This window comes from Brachionichthys hirsutus, unplaced genomic scaffold, assembly GCF_040956055.1.
Source record: "Brachionichthys hirsutus isolate HB-005 unplaced genomic scaffold, CSIRO-AGI_Bhir_v1 contig_330, whole genome shotgun sequence".
In the NCBI taxonomy this organism is placed as follows: Eukaryota; Metazoa; Chordata; class Actinopteri; order Lophiiformes; family Brachionichthyidae; genus Brachionichthys; species Brachionichthys hirsutus.
In genome coordinates, this window is record NW_027180340.1 from 223,935 (window position 1) to 244,738 (window position 20,804).

The window sequence follows — 20,804 nt, forward strand, 5'->3', positions numbered from 1 at the left end:
ACCCTGACTGTGCAAATTATATTGGGAGGGTCAGATCGTGAGTCGAGCAGCAACACAAGCCTCCTGAAGCTGACGCTGGGCAGCCTTCTCGTATGAGGCAGCATAAAATCAGACAGCTCCTGTGGGCTCACGTTTTACATGCATTTCTTAATGTGATGCATTTTTATTCATAAAAAAACCTCTCATAAATAAATTGAGCAGAAAGAATTCCTTTCTCTACAACATGCAAGCTCACAAAGAATAGGAGGGCGTAGGGTATGGATGATAATATAGAATATCCATTCATCCTTTCAATGCAATGCATGTAAAAACAATGTTCAAAGTGAGTGCACAACACCCATAATGCATCCCTCAAATGCTGAGAAAATTCATTCACCCAAGCGGTTTATCCCTTTTTGCTGTGTCAATCTGTAAACATCCCCTTCTACAAAAACGGCCTCCGTCACTTTCTGCACATCCGTCCGTCGCCGAGCCAAGTGGAAAGAGCACGAGAGTGTGAAAGACCTCTTTCTCTGCTTGCCTGCATGCGCTTCCAAATCCCCGTGTCTTCCCTTGTCTTATCTCCAAACACAGGCCAGCGCTCGATTCAATGTGTTCTGACCTTTTGTGCTGAGCGCAGCGGCGTTTCAGACGGTCAGGTGAGGACACGGAGTCTCCACTGTTCTGGTTCATCTGCCTCACTTATAGCCAGGCTGTGTCCCTCTTATATACGTTTATGTGTCTGTCCGGCCTCCGATGTCAGGTGTCCCAGACACTAGAAGGGTATAATAAAGGTTGTGTGTGTGTGTGTGTCTATGTTCCAGACAATTACTGTGGAGGAGCCCCAGGTATGCTGCTGCATGGCAGGCAGAGACATTAGTGTCATAGTTTTACCCCCAAAAGACAATAGAATCAAACATAATAACAAAAACAATAATAGCGAGGCTTTATTTCCTTTTAAATTAGGGCAGTACATGGTGTGGCTTTGCGTCACTGAACTTCAGATGCTGCAGAGCATCGGAGTGAGAAGAAGAGGTGAAGAGGTGGATGTACGACCCTGAAGCCAAGTCGGATCGCAAACCCCTGGGGTGGGGTGGTGACTCAGCTTCTGGCTTCCATCACTTTGCACACACACACGAATTCACCAACTCCGATACACACATCAGGGTAAAGTCATGTAGCACTGAATGCTGGTCTTTAAATCTGATTGGATGGACTAACAATGCGGATTGAGGCTGCAAACTTTTCAACACCGTTTCCATGGTGATTCTGGCATCTCATACTGTGACAAGATGGTGGGGTTTTTTTTGGGATGCGAGGACCCGGAGGCGGGGTACAGATGGAACATCGCAACACGATCGACATTAGAGCACGAAGAACGAGCTGGATGAGTCTTTTTGCTCCACATGGAAAGCACATGTTGGTTTTCAGTGGCGCATCCAACCCTGAGGGATTCTCCCTCTTCCACAACTATAACACAAAGTTATAATGAGACCAATTGGGTTTTGTTAATGACAGTTTGCAGCCTCATTAGGACGACCATTATAGACAAAGGCTGCAACATTTAGTTCTCCTCTAAATAAATAAATATGATCGGAGGGCTAGCCCGTCACGCAGTCAAAAGAGAATAGGTTCAAATAGGCAAATAAGGATTGCAATGTCTTTGTGTCATCATCACTGTCAGTTGAAAAACAATGCATTTTTCTTCTTCTTCTGCAGGGGTCACTTGAGTTCAGCGCAGATCTCAGCAGGCCCACTAGACACAAGAGGGTTGGCAGACCTGTGCCAGACATCACTGCTGTCTTCAAGTGAATAGAGGAACTTAAGTGGCCTCAGACTTGCCGGTGTTTGGGCAACTGAACGGCAGCACCGAGCAACGTGTAAGAAAAGCAAGCAGCATCCTTCAAATGATGCTGTATGGAAATATCATCGTTATGAATTAAACCAGACCGAAGACCCGACTGAAGCTGCACGCAGACGTTGCTTCGTGAGCTCTTCTGCTCTGCACGCGGTTCCATTTCTTCCACGATTGGTTGCTTCAATACAATAAAATGTTTGTCCGAGTTTTCAAACGACGAAGCGAGCTTACGTCTTAGGTTGCGCAGTGGAAATGAATCTGTCATTGTTTGACTTAAACCCAGTGATCAGAAACAGTGATCGTCAGGTGCTCAGGGATGCTAAATGTTTAACCGACCTTGTCCAGCAGGAGGCAGCAAATATTGGTCTGATTCTGATACACAACTCGTGTACCGGTAGTCAATGTATATAAAAATAAAAGTTTAAAACGGGCACATAAACATGTCTTTGTTTGGAACTTATGTCAGTTTTGTGTTTCACATTTTGCATCAACTTTATTCCCCAAATTAAAAATCAGTGTTCTTAAGTTTCAAATGTCCGAATGTATAATACAAGACTACTTTAAGACACCCGTGTGGTGTACAAGTACTGAACATTGTGTTAAATTCACAATGCAATACATTGAAATACCAATTTCTTTGACTCATCACTGCAGAGAACGTTTTGTTCCCGCTCGCACCGGCCACCAAGAAGGAAACCTGCAGTCGGTTCATTACAAACTCTGACAGGCCGTTTCTGGGCCGGAGGCGGGTCGGCGTTCACCGATCACCAGGAGTACGACCAATGACGACACACAAAATGCTTTCTGGTTTAGGATGAAAATATAAAACTCACATGTTCTCTTTATTTGCTGTAGCTAGATAGATGTACATCACTAGAGATTTGGATGAAAGCACACACAAAGAGCTCATGTATGGAGAATCTCAACATACGCCCGGAGATGAAAACAGAGAAAAAGATTTAAAATAGATTTTAAAAAATGAACCATCAAAATGCTAAACGGCCTCTAATTTAAATAGTCACATGTTTGTCTGTGCCACATACCAATTGTCTGCATTTTCTAATAACCTCTATTATGTACATGGGGTATTTTGTACAAAATATTAAATCTACCATTCAAGAATTATTATAACATGAAAGTACATTATATATACAAATATCAGATGAAGCCAATTAGTATAAATACTAACAGACACTTCATTCTTTTCAAAGAAAGAAAGCAAAGCTTATTAAAATGCTCCGAAGAAGCCAATATTAAAGCCATTTCCAGAAGAGCAGCAGCCACCAATGAGACGACCGACAGAGGATGAACGGAAGGGACGTCACCGAAGCCACCCGTTGAGGGACGACGTTCCGAAAAGCCTTTGGTGAATGTTGCTCTTCAAGACAAACGTGGACAGAAGGGAACAATGTGACCGCAGCGTTATTTACAGTTTGCACATTCAGGTGAAACGCCGACAAGGAGGTTCTGCAGGCAAAGGCGGAATACGAAGCACAACAGAAAGAATTTGTCAGCATCCAGAAGCAAATCAATCAGATGAGCAAATATCAAACCCTATGGGGTGCTAGGAGGTACGGCCAAGTGTGCGGCTCTGAATCGATGGTACAGAACTGAAGCAGGATGGAAGTTGAGTTCCTCACACACAGGCGAAGGACAGCCCACACGCCAAGATGGACAGCATCACGGATTTCAATTCTTTACTGGTTTCTTTTGTGTGTTTCTATTTTTCTTTCAAGTTTTATCAGGAAGTGCTTTTGTTGCTGAAGTGGTTTGGGGCAACCACTCTGCTTCTTGCCCCACGCTTCGACGAGGCGTGTGCCGAAGTCCAAGCGGCCGGGAGTCGGACAGATACGAACGTCACCGCGTTACTATTTCCTTGATGAATCTACCATTTTGTTTCGGTCGTCGTACTTCTTGATTCTCGTGTGAGCAAGTGTCCCCTTTACACCATAAAAGGCACTGTGGCTTAATGACCTCTTCAAACCGAACACAGCTCAGTGCTTTATAAATAAAAGGGTCTCGCTTGAGAAGAGTAGAAAGTGTCCGTCAGCACAGCTTCTGCCCCCCCCCGTTTCACTTCTCTGACACACAGCGATGTAGCCTCCAATCACAGGAGAGGAACTGCATCGCTCTCTGACCTCTCGTAAGCCTCACACCAATGACAGAAACATGTACTCATGTTAAACACACTCCCACAATAGCTGGATGCAAACGGGCAACAAAAAATAAATCCTGCAAGCCCAGCTGAGCCCGGTTCAGGTCCTCGTGGACCAATCGAATGGAACCAACTGGCTTTGGTTAGAGCTGCAAACACACAGCGACTCCACGGTAACTTATTGCCTACATGTATGAAAGGACTACCTTAATGAGCTGTTGGCACCAAACAGAGCTTCTATCTGTCTGTCCAGTAAAGACCCCCCCTGAACCTGTCATACCAGTATTGTTTCATCTCTCGTGACACCAAATGGGGGCCCCCCACCCTAACTCGGTCCTGATCGACAAAAAGGGATTCATCCTCATAGCTGACGGAGAAAACGAAAGCGTGCTCCAGTCAGTCACCGACACAGATAGGAAGTCTGAGGAGCTCATAATATACTATGTAGGAAAAAATATAAACAGCTGTGTTGTTAAAATAGTATGAGAAAATAGCTAATATTAAATATATAGAAACAACTGAGGCTCTCATTAAGTGATGTGTTTTTTCTTTGTTTGTTTTTTTTAAGTTGGGGGCTCATAATATTCGTACAAGCACCTGACATCTATAAAGAAGAGGCCAGAGGACGACGCTCACACTGAACAGAACACCTGAGAAACATGACCAGAAGGGGGCAGCACACCACCCAAACATAAAAACAACTTTAGGACATAACGTAAAAAATAAAAATAAAACAAAATGAGAAGGAGAGAGACGGACATTACAGTATCTTCGCTGAAGTTCGGAGCACGGTGCATGTTGTCATGCAGGGCCGTCCAGCATCACAGATGTCTATAAGGGCCAAAAAACAGGGGGGTGGGGGGGGCCGGACTCAGTGGGCTCTGACCAGGGTTTGTCCGGAAAAGCCGAGCCAGGCTTAGAAGTGCGGTTTTATACATTTTCGGCATCAGGTGCTCAGACTGCTCAGTTCTGTGTTGTGCTGGACTGAGATGCAGGTTATGTTGTGCTGGCCCCCGGGGGGGGGGGGTGGTTCCTCTGTGGTTGCTGCTGCTGGTTTATGGATCTGGGGGTGGTCTCTTAGTGGCCGTCATGCGTTGTCAACATTTCTTCAGCTCTCCGGTGCAACTCCAAGGCCGTGACGGTGCTGATGTCCCTGGGCAGTTCTGATTTCCTCCGCATCAACGGGCGCTCCCTGCGATGATCGATCAGGATCTAGGCAGCATCGGGGACAGAGCGGGGGGAGGGGGGGGTCAGCAACATTTAGCACCGACTCCGACTGTACATGAATGAAACAACACTTTACTCTGTGTCTTCAGACGGAGAACAGAAAAGGCTAGAACCTGAAATTCATTCCAGATTGAAAGCATGGTCGAACCATAGAAATGTCAATGAACCCGGACGGAGGTTTGGACCGGATCCAGGTTAGAACTGGTTCCAGAACACACTCCCACTCACGGACAGTCATTGGCTGTCTGAAAATATGTTGTGTCGACCACATGAAGAGCCGATAAAAAGATCTGTGCCTTTCGTTTTTCATGCTTCCCGGGTGGTGAGAAGATGGCGACACTCACGCTGACTAGCTCTGTTAGCCTCATGGATTCCATTTGAGCCTCAGATCATACACATCCTAAACTATAAATATTTACACCACCAATCATTTTACTGATGCAATGAATGAACACACCTGATCTTAGACTGTAGACAAAGGCAGCACACACACACACACACACACACACACACGTTATTGTAAAAGGTCAACTAAAGTTAGAATTTGTTGAGAACTTTTTGTCAACCACTCGCTGGTGAATTTCAGCTCCAGTAGGATTCTATAAAGTTAAAGGCACAACATTATAACAGCTATTTTACTGCAGCCTCAGTTGCCATCTAGTGCAGTATGTTTGGGCTTCAGCCAAAAATACCAGCCAGAGCACTCACGTGCACGCACACACACACCCAATATTAAACAATACACTGGATTAAGCAAAATCATAATGTCCTAACCGGTGTGGCTTCCTCCTCCACAGCTTTCTTCAGCATGTTGGCATCAAGCATCGGCCCATCTGTCTCCACGTCCATTGGGCTGTCTGAGTTTACTGAGTCAATGTACATCAGAAACTGGAGGAGGAGAGGGGAGGGAGAAGATGGTGATCTATAATCAAAAATAGTACAACGTTGTGAATTTTGTTCTCTGCAGGGTTCATTATAGAAAAGAGACAAATTCATCAGTGTAGCATTTATGGTTGATGCCACTGGTTCCCAAAGACCGGGTCACGACAAACAGATGGTTCACAAGAGATTTTATTTAGTCACCAAATAAAAAGCTTTGAATAACATTTTTCGAGACGTTTATCTGCAGTTCACATTTCAACCACATGAGGGAGCACGTTTCCAGAGTTCTGCTCCATACAACTCTGGGGCGGGAGAATCGCTCACCCACGGGTTTGACTTTGCAAGATTCTCAATCTTCAGCCAAGCTTCTTCTCTCTCTTTCCATTTAGCTTTCTCTCTGAAAGACCCGAAACAAGCAGAACCATTCAGAAAATGAGACAAATAAATTCTGTGTCCGACTTTGAGATTTTCTACGATATTTGTAAATCACACAATGCGATGCGCAGAGCCGTCGCCGTAACGGGATTGAGGAGACGATGCCTCGCTTCAGACCTACTTGCTTTTCTCTGCCCTGAATTGTTGAGTGCAGTCGTCAAACAGCTTCTGGTTCATCTCCATGAAGAGCTTCAGGGCATTGTAGATCAACCCGTGGATTGTCCTGCAGGTGGAGGAAGATTATTCACAGCTCACTTTGGAAATCGGTAGTAGTAGACCGGAGTGGCAAACTGCAGCTCACTTGTTCCAGTGGGTCTTGGAGTTGCGGTAGAGCGACGGGAACATGATAGGCAGGATCTTGGCAGCGTTGTCACTGATCAGGCTCATGATGTACTCATTGTTCCAGTAGTATAAAGCCCGTTCCGCCACCTAAACACGCATTAGTTCACAGCCTGGTCAAACGCGTACTAAATCACATCCTTCGCCACGTGCGCCGCTTCTACTGTCCGACCTGAAAGTGAGGGCTGGACACGCATTGGGCCAACTGTCTGAAGAGGGGCTCCATGACTTTAACGAACTCTGACGGCTCAATGACATCCAGGATCTCCTCCAGCTCATTGAGGAACATCACCTCTTTCGGACTGTGCGTCTTCGGCCAGTACTTTAACAAAGCCGTCACCGTCTGCACAGAGAGGGGTGATGAAACGTGAAGCGACGCCGCCGACCCGACACTCGTAACGGAGCTCAGCAGAAACGCAACTGGAGAGATTAAATGACGTGTCCCATGCGCTTTACCAATGTCCTAAAATCATAAAAGGACATAACGCTGGAAGCCAAACATACGTCACCCATTACAATGAAGAATTTAGACTTTGGTAATGGAGTCGGCGCGTTCTTGCAGGCTGACTAAGCCCTAACAGATGGGATATTGGAGGGTAATTAAATCAAATCTTACCGGTTCTGTCAGGGTGCTATCCTTCTCCAAGAACTGTACTACACAATAGGCCAGCTAAAAGAGAAACAGCAGAGTATAATTACTCGTAGCAACACTGCAGCTGCATAAGAAGGGCTGTTTTCAGTATTTATTTTGAGAGAGGGAGAGAACAGTAAAATATCACACGATATTCAAGAGCGAGTTTACCTGCGGGTGATAAACACTAAGAGACTTGACCTTGTGTAGCGGCAGCAAAACCTTCAGCAGGAATATTTTGTGTTCTTCTTTCAAAGGTAAAGCAAATCCATTGATTATGCTGTGAAGAGAAAGGTAGTCAGCAGAGCCGCCGGCAATTGAGAGATTCATGAAGGTTCATGTTTGTGCTGAAGTGTTGCATGTTATCCTGCTATTCAACAGTAAAACACCATTTGATTCCTACGGTCTACATCATAGACATCAAAACTGAAGACATCAAAACCGTGAAGCAAGATATATGGAATATATAAGTCAGAAATTGTGACACAAATCTAAATATGTTTTGATGACTGAAAGTAGCTTCCCTTTGCTTTGGAGACAGCTTTGCAAACCTTTCACTCATGAGGCAGTCACCTGGAATGGCTTCCACTTCACAGGTGAGTCTGTGGGTTTTTCTTGCCTTCTTAACTCTTTGAGTGCCATCCACATATAAAGACGTTTTTTTCTTAACCCAAACATTCACTGCCAACCCTGACATTGAAATCTGCCTCTCCTCACCGGCTAATGACTCCAGAACGGAAAATGACAACAACTTCAAATATCTCTCCAAATGCTGTCACAAAAACCACGAAGTGCAACGACGCGAGGCTGAGAGTCACCCCTGCTGCTGAGGAAGTTGGTCCGAGTTACCAGCCTCAGAAATCTCACGTTAACGACATCTCGGATTAGAGCTCAGATAAACGGCACACAGATTTCTAGTAGCAGACACATCTCTACATTAACTGGTCAAATAACTGTGTGTGTGTGTGTGTGTGTGTGTGTGTGTGTGTGTGTGACTCCTGTGAATTTATTACCTGCCTAATATTTCCAGTAATTCTGCTATTCCATTATGATGTTCAGTCTCATAAATGAACCTGAAAAATGACAGTGAGAATTAAAGGTACATTTGAAAAAAGACAACTCCATTAGTCTAACGGTCACTAATGCTTCTCACTCACCTATAAAATATGTTATTAATGTGCTTCCTAATGTACGCTCGCAGGCCCAGGAACTTGCCATAAATGCGATGAAGAGTGGTCTTTAAAAAATCTCTTTCCCTGGGATCTTCACTGTCAAACAAATCTAAAAGCTTTGCACAAAAACAAAAAAAAAAGGTCAACGAAAAACTGAATGCGAGCGCAATAAACACACAGAAGGGAATGAGTCATGAAAATCCATTCAATATCCTTACTCTGAAAAAAATATAATTTTGAGCTTACCTGCATAACAAACTTCTGGTCAATATACTTTTTGGCTATATTTGGTTGAAAGTCAGGAGACTCTAAGAACCGCAGGAAGAATTCATAGACAAGCTGAAGGAGGGAAAGCAGAGGTTTATAAACTTTAAGTAACGGCTGAATGGATTCATAGTGACAAAGTGTGTGTGTGTGTGTGTGTGTGTGTGTGCTGTGAACCTGGAGATGTGGCCATGCTGCCTCGAGTGTGGGCTCATCTTCCTCAGGGTCAAACTCAGCACCTGTGGGGTTTGACGACGGCGGCAAGGCCCTAAACATATTCACATTGAACTGCAGGGGGGGGGGGGGGAGGAAAAAATCAGTCAGCTCAATCAATAATCCACTGAAAATTCAACACCACTCCGCCAACACTAGCGATTTAAACCGTTTATTTTACAATACAAAATGATCCGAAACTACTAAAATGAAATGAGAACGGCAGCAGAGGCGTCAGATTAATCTGAAACGCTGAAAAACACGTCTGATTACATTTACTGTGATTTACCATCAGCTGGCGTTTCAGTTCGCTGATTAAAGCTGATGAACTAAAGCCAGAATGAACAGACGCCGAGACAACAGAGAGAAATATTATGAAATTCAATTATGTTCCAGTTGATTACTGGCTCACGGAAAATGTAAAACAAATAACTGAAGAAAGACTTCAGTCTGGTGGAGAGATTCTATCTGTGACATGAGGATACGTTATCTACAAACGCTGAATGGAATCACTGAAAGCAACGGACAACACTGGCCTGTTTTCCTCTACTAGCACAGGATGTCCAATAGGGAACTGGGCATTTACCCACAATGCCCAGTGACATACAATACCCCTTTCTGCCCCATTTAGAACTAGATTTAAGTGAAAGAAAATTGCCTGAGCCTTAGCAAACATCATCTCTGCTTCGTTAAGGTTTGTCTACTCTACACGCTGCCATGGCAACCGGTGACCAAAGCGTTCTTCAATAACGCATCTGACTGTGAAAATAATGATGAACCTGTCTGAAACGCTCCAATCCATCAGCCCCCAGTGTTTGACAAGCAAACAAGATCATACGTAATCCTTAAATCTATTACGATAAATAATCCGATGTTTGTTGTGGGGGTCACGTGAGATGCAGCGTGTTGGGTATCACACTGGAGACCACAGTAACACGGAAAGCAACAAGGACAACGGAAAACAAAGGTCACATTTGCGCCTTCATTACCCACAGTTTGCCATGAAGCATTGAAACAGGCCTTTGATCAACATCAAACACTTTTTTTCTCCTCCTCACTTCGCAAACCTGCGCTGTGAACAGCAAGAACACATCTAGGCCACCAACTCGGACAAAGCCATTTCTGAGAAACACAGAGTGCAGCCCAAGTGAACGTAACAGGTTCAGGACTGCAGAGGTCGTTGCAACAGGTCGTCCTGATTTAGTGTCCAGTGAACTTCTGGTTCATTTATAAAGATTACCTAATGAGGAGTTTAAAGTTCAAACCCCTTTAAATTTGAGTTCAGTAATTCTCATGTGAGTTTCCTATGACTCAGTGACGGGCCAAAAAACAAAGTCTGCAAAATGAGTCTGCAAGCAGTAAATATTGATAGTATTTATAACACAGTACATAACTGCTCTCTTGGGATAGAAATGAGCCAACATGAAAAATAAAGTTCTCCTATCTATCCTTGTAAAGGGGTCGATGAAATATAACAGCAGGCTACAGCCTACCGAGTCAAATGGCTCTTCACGGCCACGATTGTTTAACGATACACACAGCAGAGCCTCATTCCCCAGAATGCATCAGAACACAACAAAAGAAATTCACCTCATCTCAATCGGACTCGACAACTCAGAAAATTCAAATGAGAAAACGTGACGGGAGGCAACCTGTCGCTTTACATAGCTAAACAAATATAGCCAAGTCCTCACATGATAGGTTAGAAGCAAGAAAGAAACAGTCACAGATTCTAATGTGCATACTGGTGTGTGAGACAACAAGATCACATGAACAGCATGCGCTACGTTCAGAATGCGCATGGAGGGTCAGACCTCTGGTAGAACTGGTTTTACAGCAGTAATGACTTAGTAATTTTCACAGTAGATCTACTACAATACACATCAAAGCTGTCTTCAACAGTTTTGGAGAAAACACGTTCAGCTTTTGGTTGGTTTCGTGATAATGCTAATATGGACTCTTTTCATTAACACAAACACAAAGTCTCCAGCTACCCAACACTGACCATGTGAACCACTTCAGGGTAGATTGGTTCCGTGATGACGTTCCTGTTGTGGGTGATGTACTCCACCATCTCGCTCAGCGCCGCCCGTTTCACCTCTTTCCATTTCAGATCACTCAGTGGGTCTGAGACAAAATCGAAGAGGACGCAGCACTGCCGCAACTTCTGGACGAACAGCTTCTCCTGCTCTGCGAGCGGAACATCTACGAAGACAGATGTAGAGGAAATGGACGACGTTGATTACAGCCCGCGTGTGACCATTTCTGTCTATTGGACTATAGTACCATACAGTTTGAGATTTCACTGCATTCTTCCGCTATTGCAACACAGTAAAAAACCAGATGTTTGACAAGAGTTACCCAAGAGTAATCCAAATAATAAATATTTGTAATGATATGGTAATATGATGTGATTACCATCTACTCAAAGTCATTTGCACCAACATTTTAAGGCTATTTATTTTCAGTCCAGCTGTAATTTGCTGCCGTCAATTTTATGTGGTGACATTAAGATACCTAATTTATGAATCAATAATTTATGGCCTAATTCACGAATCAATAATTTAGCCTTATATCAATAATGCAGAGGCACCAACCAAATCAGCCTCCAGAACATCCATTTTGGGTTTCTGTTCAGTACTTTAAAGTTACTGCCAGAACCAGAGGACCTGAAGTTCTTCCTTCACAAGTCCAACATGTTCCAAAGACAAAGTACTCCAGGCCACTGTCTTACTGCTTTAAAAACAACTAAAGGAAAAAGTACATGAAAACTACACCCAAACTGAAAGGTCATCATTGCAGGGACAGTTTTTGGCCTTGTACACCTCCAGACAATAACAATCCAGTTATTCCATTTTAAAATAAATGCATGTGTGAACCTCGAAAGCCACTTCCTTCCAGCAACTGCTTCAAGATGGAGGTCTTACTTAGGAGATACCTGCCAAATTAAACGACACAGGATTCTACAAAGGGATATTATTTATACTGTACATAAACCAGATACAAGTAACAAGAGCAGCATTAGACAGAGATGAGGGAGTCAGCACTCTGGTGTCAAGGTCATATGGATCAATGCTGTTCAGTTGGTTTATATAAAATCAAACTGGTTTAAGCCAGTTTAAGACTGGATATACCGGTACTATAAAACCGACTCAGCCCTAATTCTACAATGCAGCGGTAGTAATATAAAGGATACTCCGTTACGATCTAGGTTCTGCCATGACAAACACTTTTTCATTGACAAAATGTTGGTCTTATTTTGTAGGAACTTGTAAAATATATATATAAAGTAATCCTGAAAATATTAACAACTCCAGCATGGAGATCAGTTACACAAAACTAAAGGTCACCTCACAAAAACTACCTATTTACCGACCCGGTTCATATTCAATACAAACTGGGAGTCAAGAGAAGAGGAGAGAAAACGGCTCAAGGCATTCTGCAACATTTAAAGAAACAGCAGCCATTTTTGCGTAAACTCAAAAACTAAAATGATGAAGTCGTACACGACAGAATGCAGTTAGTGAAGTGTAACTCTTACAGCAATGGAAAATCCTGTCCTGTCAAGCTCCAGCATGTTAAACAATATTTAAAAGTCTGTCATCAAACATCGTCTTCACTTGCAGATCTATGATTATTAATTAACCGGTTTATCTTCTGTACTGCTCTTTTGAATATTGTGTTCAGGCCATGCGGGGGGTGCATTGTTCTAAACCATCTTTAAAATATATTTACTCTGCATAATAGAGATAAGTAAATTCAAAGAGATTTAAGTACTGTGGGTTTGTGCATACTCCCACGTGCACTAGAAGCTGAACCGGAGACTGATAGCGCCAACAGACGGACTTTCCCCGCACCTTCACAACTTTGAACGACAGCTGGTAAACACAGCTTCCTGTGTGCCCCCTGTACCTTCTATTTTCTCTCCTGCTTCCCTATTCATGCAGACCTTGAACCAAATTATATTTTATGCTATTTTTCCCCCCTAAACAGAACATATTTAAGAAGAGATTTTCAACTTGGGATCTGCCAGAGGAGATCCTTTGGCAACAGCATTTCTTTGAGCGTATATCAATAACTTTTATGGTCTTATTTGTGCCTGCAAGTATCCAAAAACTTGTAACAAACAGGATGCAACCAACCACAAAAAAAAAGCTGCTTTGCCACTGTGCTTTAGCAAATTCTTAGTGGAGAAGCTTACTGGCGATCCGTTTTTGTCTCACCACCGTGTTCTTTCTTTCAAACAAGCTGCTGCTTTTTGAATGCACAACGTAGCTTTTTCTGGGAAAGTTGCTGCAACTTCCTGAACTATTTACATGCTGCCTCTTTATATACATTACCCATTAGACCTGGCAGTCAATTGTGAAGCTGAACAGGAAAGACAAGACATCGATAAACAACATTAAGGAAAGTTAAATTAAAAATAAAAAACTGTTCAGTGTTTTAAAAGTGAGAGACCACCATGCAGCAGCTTCCATGTTTTCAGAAGTCTTGAGGATAAATTCGGATAATCTATTCAGAAGCAAAGTTCACCGACTTAAATTCACCAGAACTCGAAAGATCTGTCGCCTCTCACTAATGAGCTGAAAGTCCAGTCCACACAAGAGCTCCCCATCTCATCAACCCCCCGAGTGAGAAGAGGTCGACCGGCTCCCGTTACGCAACAGCACTAGGGTTTCTGCACAGTCCTAAAATATTAAGAGACACACGGGACTCTCTGCATGTGAAGGGAGAATAACCTTTACTCATCTTGACCCCAGCATGCGAACAGGAAAGCAGTCCAGAGCACAAAATACCTCCTAAATCCTGCAACACCAGATGGTGAGCATGTAATAAGAGTTTTTTAATAAACCGTCTGTGGCAGTGTAAACGTAGACATTGCGTCTTTGATGACACTCAACACAATACAAAGGCCCACATAGACGGCTAGTTTTGACCTCACTTCCTATGACATCAGGAGTCCTGATGGGGGGATGGGAGACACAAAAGTAGCACCCCTCACTCTCTTGCCTTCTACTGACTCCAGCTGAGCAAGGCAATGTCTCGACGAAGCCCAAACACAATCCCCTGCTTCATCTTCCAAAGAATGTCCTGCTACCAATAATAAGTGGATGCACACTCTCAGGCTATTTATGCAACTTTCAGAGAGGTCAATTTACACAAATCTTTTCACCTGCAAAAAGCTGCAGGATAAATTCTTATTCTCATTCGCACATTTCTTATTCTCACCTCTAAAATGCATGAGGGCCACAGGCTGAAAAGGCCCATTGGAGTTTGCTGCATCCAGAACCATCCCAGTGGCAGCTCTAGCACATGTCAACATCAGAGAGCTGAGGCAGGAGAAGGGGGGGGGAGAAAAGGGCAGCCCGGGCTAAGGCGAGGAGCCAGTCTCCATTTTAGCACGATCACTCGCAGCAGAAAATGAAGCTCCCCTGCTGCTGGAGGGAACCAGCTAGTTAGTGATGTCATAGCTGACTGCAGCGGCGCAGTTGGCTGGCTGCAGTCACATGGGCGGGCTGTGAGAATACATACACATGAGGGAAGGGATTGGCTGAGTGGGCTGAAGGGAAGAGGGAGGGACTCTTGTGTGATTGCATCTGCATCAGTCAGCGTTCAAGTACGCAACTGCAGATCTGCCAGTTTTGTTTCCATTGTAACTGGAATACAAAAGCAAGACCAGGAAATACACCTTCTCCTCCAACACGGAGGCTACGCTGGATCAGGGTGCTTCAGAGCGGAGCTAAGCTGCTGCCCCTCTCATTCACAGCTTGACACCCAACAAGAAATTCCAACGACAAAACTGGAACAAATCCCAATACTACAAGTTCAACACAGACCACAGGGTATGCAGAGACATGATTTCTGCTCTATGTGTTAAAGCGCAGAGATCAATTATATTTAGCATTTTTTGCACTAGGCAGGAATGTCAGGCACCGTCAGATAAAAGCTCTTTGCGTGTCAACTTGCTTGAGCGTGTGTTCTTCAATTTATCCTGACAGATGGCCGTCCAGGACCGCAGCCTGAGCCCAGGTGTCTGTGGCAGCGAAACAGGAAGACAGGAAGTCTCGGCGTGAGCAACACAGGATGTGCATATGTAGTGAGCAACACTCTATCAGCAGCACCGCAGACGAGACACTGTGCAGCCTAAAGGGCGAATTTACAGTGGCGCAGAGAGTTAAATGCAGTAAAATCATAATCACAAAACTAAATAAATTAAAAGAAATATCACTAAAGGTATGATAAAACTATTCATTCAAATGCAGTAAAATCAACAACTATTTTTCTCCACGAGAGAGAAAGGTTGTCTCAGAGTGTGCATCCAACCAGTCACGGCATACACTACCACCCTGTATGTCCTGTGTGTGTCACCACACTGCAAAGAATAGGGGTATACTCAAGTACACACACACACAAATGACTGGAACTGACTTTGACATTCTGCGTTTTCAACGCAAGACAATGACAATGCAGCACAGGAGGCATTCTTCACATTTCTGAAGAATGTGAAGAATCAATAAATAAGAATGCTACAGCTTGCTACGCACAGCAGCTAGCCTGGCACGATGAAGGAATAAGCCATTTCCCATGCAGTTCGTTAACCCCGAGTCCTTTGTCCAGCACATAGAAATACTTTTGTACCGTTAGCGAGCTACTCCAGGTTTCTACATCTGCAGGATCTATTTTTAGGTCGAAGACCAGCTGATGTAGCAAGTCAATGAATAAGCAAGCAAATCTATCTATGAAAACCATCCATCCATTGAGCAGGGCTCCATAGCTGAAGGAACGGGAATGAATGACCCAGTTACAAAACACAACTTTGCCTAACGTCAAGCATAGCCGGTTCTAACTGGGGCTAGAATGCTCTAGTCTATAAAGGGATCTTTGGTGCCATTCTGTTCTCTAGCTCTGGGGCGAACCTCCATCAGATGATCTGTTGTTCTGAGAAAGCACATGCACTGACGAAAGCTCCCCAAAGCCTTGTCGGCCACATGGATTTCTCAGGCTTGTTGTTTTGCCGTGTCTCTGCTATTTCGGCTGAACTCAGATGGGATGTAGAAGAGCTCTTCCGTAATTCACCATTGATAGAAGTAGGTCAGCCCGAAATACACAGCCGAGGGGTTACTTGACTTAGTGGCACCGTCTTCCGTAATTAGCACTTAAGCCAGGATTAAATCTATTTAGAGAATAGGCATTAAACTCAGCATCTTCCCATTATAGAAACACTATTACGGAGCAAACGGCTCAAAACCTGCAGCAGAGTGGGTTGGGACGTCCACAGGACTATCTTTATTTGATTCTGCGGTAGCAGATGCTAGTTCACCATGAGTGGAGTTGTGACAAAGCCAGAGCAAGGCATTTATGGTAGCACCGTGTCATAGCCCACGAGGTATCATTTGTTTTTGGGGTTTTTGTGAAAGATGTTTAACCAAGGAAGCGTCCTTTACCACCTGCAGGAGTGGGACAGGAAATCCTTCCCTGAATCCAGCCTCATTCTTTTTGCATCCTGCTTTAATTATCAGGCACTCGTTAAAAAAATAAAATATATGTATGTATATGTCCATGTCTCACTGTCACGTGTTGTTGACACATGATTCTTTAAGCAAACGCTGTATTATGCTCAGTTTTTTTGTACTCTATCCAGCAGAGGGAGACAATATCTCTGAGCTATTTTTTTTTTTTTTCAGCAAACAGATAGATTGTTGACTTGGGTTTTTGACAATAATGCTTACACTTACACAGAACCGTTAATAAACAGCACCCTGTAGAGCTTTTCACTCCTGTTTATGAGTTGTCTTTTGATATCCACAAATGTGTTCCATTTTTCAGATGGGACTAATGACAGTGGGACGGTGATGACCGCAAGTATATCAACTGCAGGAATACCAAAGATGTTGGGACATTAAGAAGTCCTCTGTTGTAACAACAAGCAGACTTTGTTTTGGGGGCAGGTGGGTGGGAAAGGCTCGCTCCTGGACAGGGATTTTAGGCTTGCCCCAAAGTTGTGGCTGTGCGGGACAAGCCCTCAGACATGCGTTTCCATCGGGAGGTGGCGAAACTTGCCTGGAGAGAAAACAGGCAAAACGAGAAGCATGTTTGGACAGGACTACGTGATAATATCTACTTGGCCACCATGGGACAATCTTTGCAGTGTGTTATCAAAAGCTTTCATTTGGGATCTTGGAAATAAGCAATTTTAATCATGAATTAAATGAGCCTTTTTTGGACAGTAAAAAGGAAATAACCAAGATAATGAAATAGTTACATTTCATAGCAGAAAAAACTCTGACACCGTCTTGTCCAATAATGAACAATGAGTAAATGCATGTCTCACCTGCCTCCTTCTCTTCAACATTGTAAAATATTGTTTTCTTAGCAGCTTTGCCCGTAATCGGGTTGTGCTGGAGCCTATCCCAGCAGTCTACGGGTGAGAGGCGGGGTACACCCGGGACAAGCCGCCAGTTCATCGCAGGGCCACACAGACAGACAATTATTCAAACACACTCATACCTATGGACAATTTCCTTTAGTGTAACTAATTCACCTAATTTGCCTGTTTTTTTGGTGGTGGGTGGAAGCTGGAGATTTTATTGGTTCACTTTTTAAAAGCAGCAATGTCACAGGTTGCACTGCCTAGTTTCACAATTACTCTTTCTTACAGCACAACAATATTCGTGCGTGTGTATTCATGCATACATACGGCGAAACATATATAAAGTGCCCAGAGGCCTCACAGCAACATCTAGTCATTTGCATCTGGTGCCATTCTGGCTCAGAGCTCTGACAGGAAAAGTCGATATACATCTGAAAAGATTCGTACATTTTCTTTCACAAAGGGACCCCAAAAAAAAAGGAACAGAAGTAAAGCTGACAGACATGCTGGTCATTGGCAACATCCTCAAACACAAAGACCGTGGAATTAAGGATTTATCTCTGGATTATCACTAAATATAGATGCTGGGGTTAAATCCAACCCAAAGTCCATGCCATGCGTGTCCCCTGGTTCTGTGTATTGCATAAGGTTCTGCTTAGCATGGCATTAAAAAGAAGATGACGAAGCATGAAATGCTTATCAATCGTTCGACTTAAAACCGAGCAGAGACCCGTGAACATGTATATCTCTGAAACCTGCTCCTGTGTGCCGATCGCAGGGATTCCGTCAAAGATAGTCAAGAAGTCAAGCTAAAAAAACACTTTAAATTCATTTTCACTCTGCAAAAAGAGAGAAAAGGCAAACTTTTACCAACTGCACATGCAAGCACAAATCATTCCTGCCTGGATACAGCAGGCATACAAATGTGAAAGCGTGTGTCAATCTACACATTAATTCAAAAAACAATTAGATCACCAGGTTCACAACCCCTTCTGCGATTCGATGACAGCCGTCGTAGCATTGATTACCTTTGAAAGCAGGCAGCTTCTGCAGCTCCCTGTTGCTGCTCAAGCTGAAGCGAGAGGAACTCTGCCTCTTGTCCTTTTTGACAGGTGTCTGGGAGCCCGTCTGCTTCCCCTTCAGCAGCTGAGTGGTTGGGGGAACACTATTGTTGGTCTTCCTGTTAGTGTTCTGTTGAAAGAGGAGAGAAGGCCACATCAGTGAAATTGAGATCGAACAAGCAGTGAGCGTTAACTGGAGGGGCAGGCATCGGTTTTGAAACCAGATAAATAATAAATGCGTGCTGAGAATTTCACTTGCTGAATCAGATAGCTTGTTTTTATGCTATGTGGTACGTCAGTAAATAAATGTGTCTCGTATTACGTAACTACACTTTGTCCACAGCCACAGTGCTGCGTCTCAGAAGGGTTTATGGGGAAGGTTGGAATCCTGATGCAGGAGTGGAAGTTTCTCACAGCTTGTCCCACCTGCCCACTGGGGGGGGCACATACGTGAAGGCACACTTAATTTACCAAATGCAGCTGTGGAACTGTTTCAGTTTGAATCTCAGGGGAAATATTACATTCATTTAAGACCAGCTAAGGTTACGCAAGCACACAGCGAAACAGGGAGTTTAGGAGCAGAGGCAAAAGAAAGCAGTCCTATTTAAGCGGGAAATAAAGCTGATGTGCTCTCTCTGACTAAATAACATTATAAAGTAATAACCTGATCAGATACCCAAAACTAAAGGTGTGAAAATTAAAAAAAATCCGTGACCATGCCGTAAAATAATGCCACCCAACGATTTAAACCATATTTACATGTAGTTAAAGGACCAACGTCGTGTTTCAGCTTATAATGTGGGCTGAATATTTCCCTTTGGCCTTTCTAAATGCGAGAAAATCCAGATGATGTAACAAAACAAATGGCTCATCAATCATGTTAGAATGTTTTACCAGTTTGTCACACACGCTCGGAACAAATTCCTAGCAGTTATGCTGACAAAAGATTTACCTGGATTTATGTCAAGAGGTGTGACTTTACTTCTGAGGTAATTTACGATGCATGAATTTCAGTGCTCCGGGGCGTGACCTTTTGCTCATATGTGCCGATTCTTCCGGGGTTTAATCAAACAGCTTGTATTGAAATAGACATTATCACACGTCTTCTCAACAGTTTAGCAGATGATGGTTTGTAGTCTTCTTCATTGCTTTTGTTAGATGTTTTAGGAACGCATGCTCGCTCACAATACAAAGGTTGCACAAACACTCTTAGTTTCTTTATTTCTACATGTTTTTTTTTAACTGGGGCATGATCTCATTCCATCTGAGAATCACTGCAAATAACAACAAGGGACATTTGATGCAAGTATTGATCTTGCTGATAATGCCAATGTAATTAAAAAAAAAAAAAAAAGGTTTCTGTGTCAACTTTGCAACTTTAACTTGTGTCTGATAAATACTTAGGTCTTCTTTGAGGTATCGAGCACAGCCCTGAGCTAATCTACCTCATGCTCTGGGTTTTCTTGTCCTCCACTCTTGCCCGCTTTGACCGACTTAGACGTCTCCTGAACAAAGAAAAAGAAAGAAACAAGTTTGAATACTCAAAAGTGCAAAATGAGTTTTCAAGCAGACTATCGGTGAATGCCTCAATGCAAAAAATATTTTTCTAAATATAGCACGCACTCTCGTTCGTATACACTGGTAAGTCGACTGCTAGCTAGCAAGGGTTATCTCAGAGGCAAGAGCACCCCGGCATTCAGCTTTAAAAAAAATAAAGTAAGTCCTTATTTTTCCAGTAAAGTACTCAAAAACATAATTCATCTTGGAGATCACATGTATTTATTTATATTTGTCTATAAATCTTCTTCTGGATAATGCTAACGTTAACTTAAACAAAGCGACATAGCGTACCCAGAGCTGACATGTTGGCTAGCTGATGTAATTATTGCTGCTTGGCTAACATTAATGTGATGGGACACTGAACTGTTAGCAAAACAACAAGACTTTCTCCGAGGCCGGTATTCCAGTAAATACACAGAAATCTTTGTTTACAACAGTCTTCATCACTCTGAAACTCTCAACCTACCTTGTCCTTTTTCGTCTTGTTAGGCATTGTCCACCCGAAACCGCCCTAGCTAGCTCCCTTTCTCGGATAATCCACAATCAAAACCTTGACTACCAGAGCTCCACACTCTGAGGCGCTTCAGACCGTTCTCGACCCCTGATTGGCTTCTGCTTGTCATCTGACTCTAATTCTCTGAGTGACACACTGAGAAT

At 43.4% G+C, this 20,804-nt stretch overlaps 1 protein-coding gene across 2 annotated transcripts; it reads right to left on the reverse strand.

Annotated features, from left to right (window-relative positions):
• Window positions 1-5,069: 5,069 nt before the first annotated feature.
• On the reverse strand, window positions 5,070-20,684 carry LOC137913722 (serine/threonine-protein phosphatase 2A 56 kDa regulatory subunit gamma isoform-like). Of its 2 annotated transcripts, XM_068757353.1 has the most exons (16): window positions 20,614-20,684; window positions 20,033-20,092; window positions 18,555-18,717; window positions 11,161-11,360; window positions 9,120-9,230; window positions 8,925-9,017; window positions 8,664-8,794; window positions 8,520-8,579; window positions 7,678-7,786; window positions 7,492-7,545; window positions 7,048-7,218; window positions 6,838-6,965; window positions 6,658-6,759; window positions 6,426-6,498; window positions 5,994-6,107; window positions 5,070-5,204 (listed from the first exon to the last, which is right to left on the reverse strand). In XM_068757353.1, exons 1-16 carry the CDS (start codon window positions 20,638-20,640, stop codon window positions 5,070-5,072), a joined length of 1,731 nt encoding a protein of 576 aa, XP_068613454.1. In that variant the 5' UTR covers window positions 20,641-20,684. The 2 variants fall into 2 exon arrangements, with proteins under 2 accessions (XP_068613454.1, XP_068613455.1); XM_068757354.1 differs by lacking the exons at window positions 18,555-18,717; window positions 20,033-20,092; window positions 20,614-20,684 and adding an exon at window positions 14,385-14,478.
• Between the last annotated feature and the right edge of the window lie 120 nt (window positions 20,685-20,804).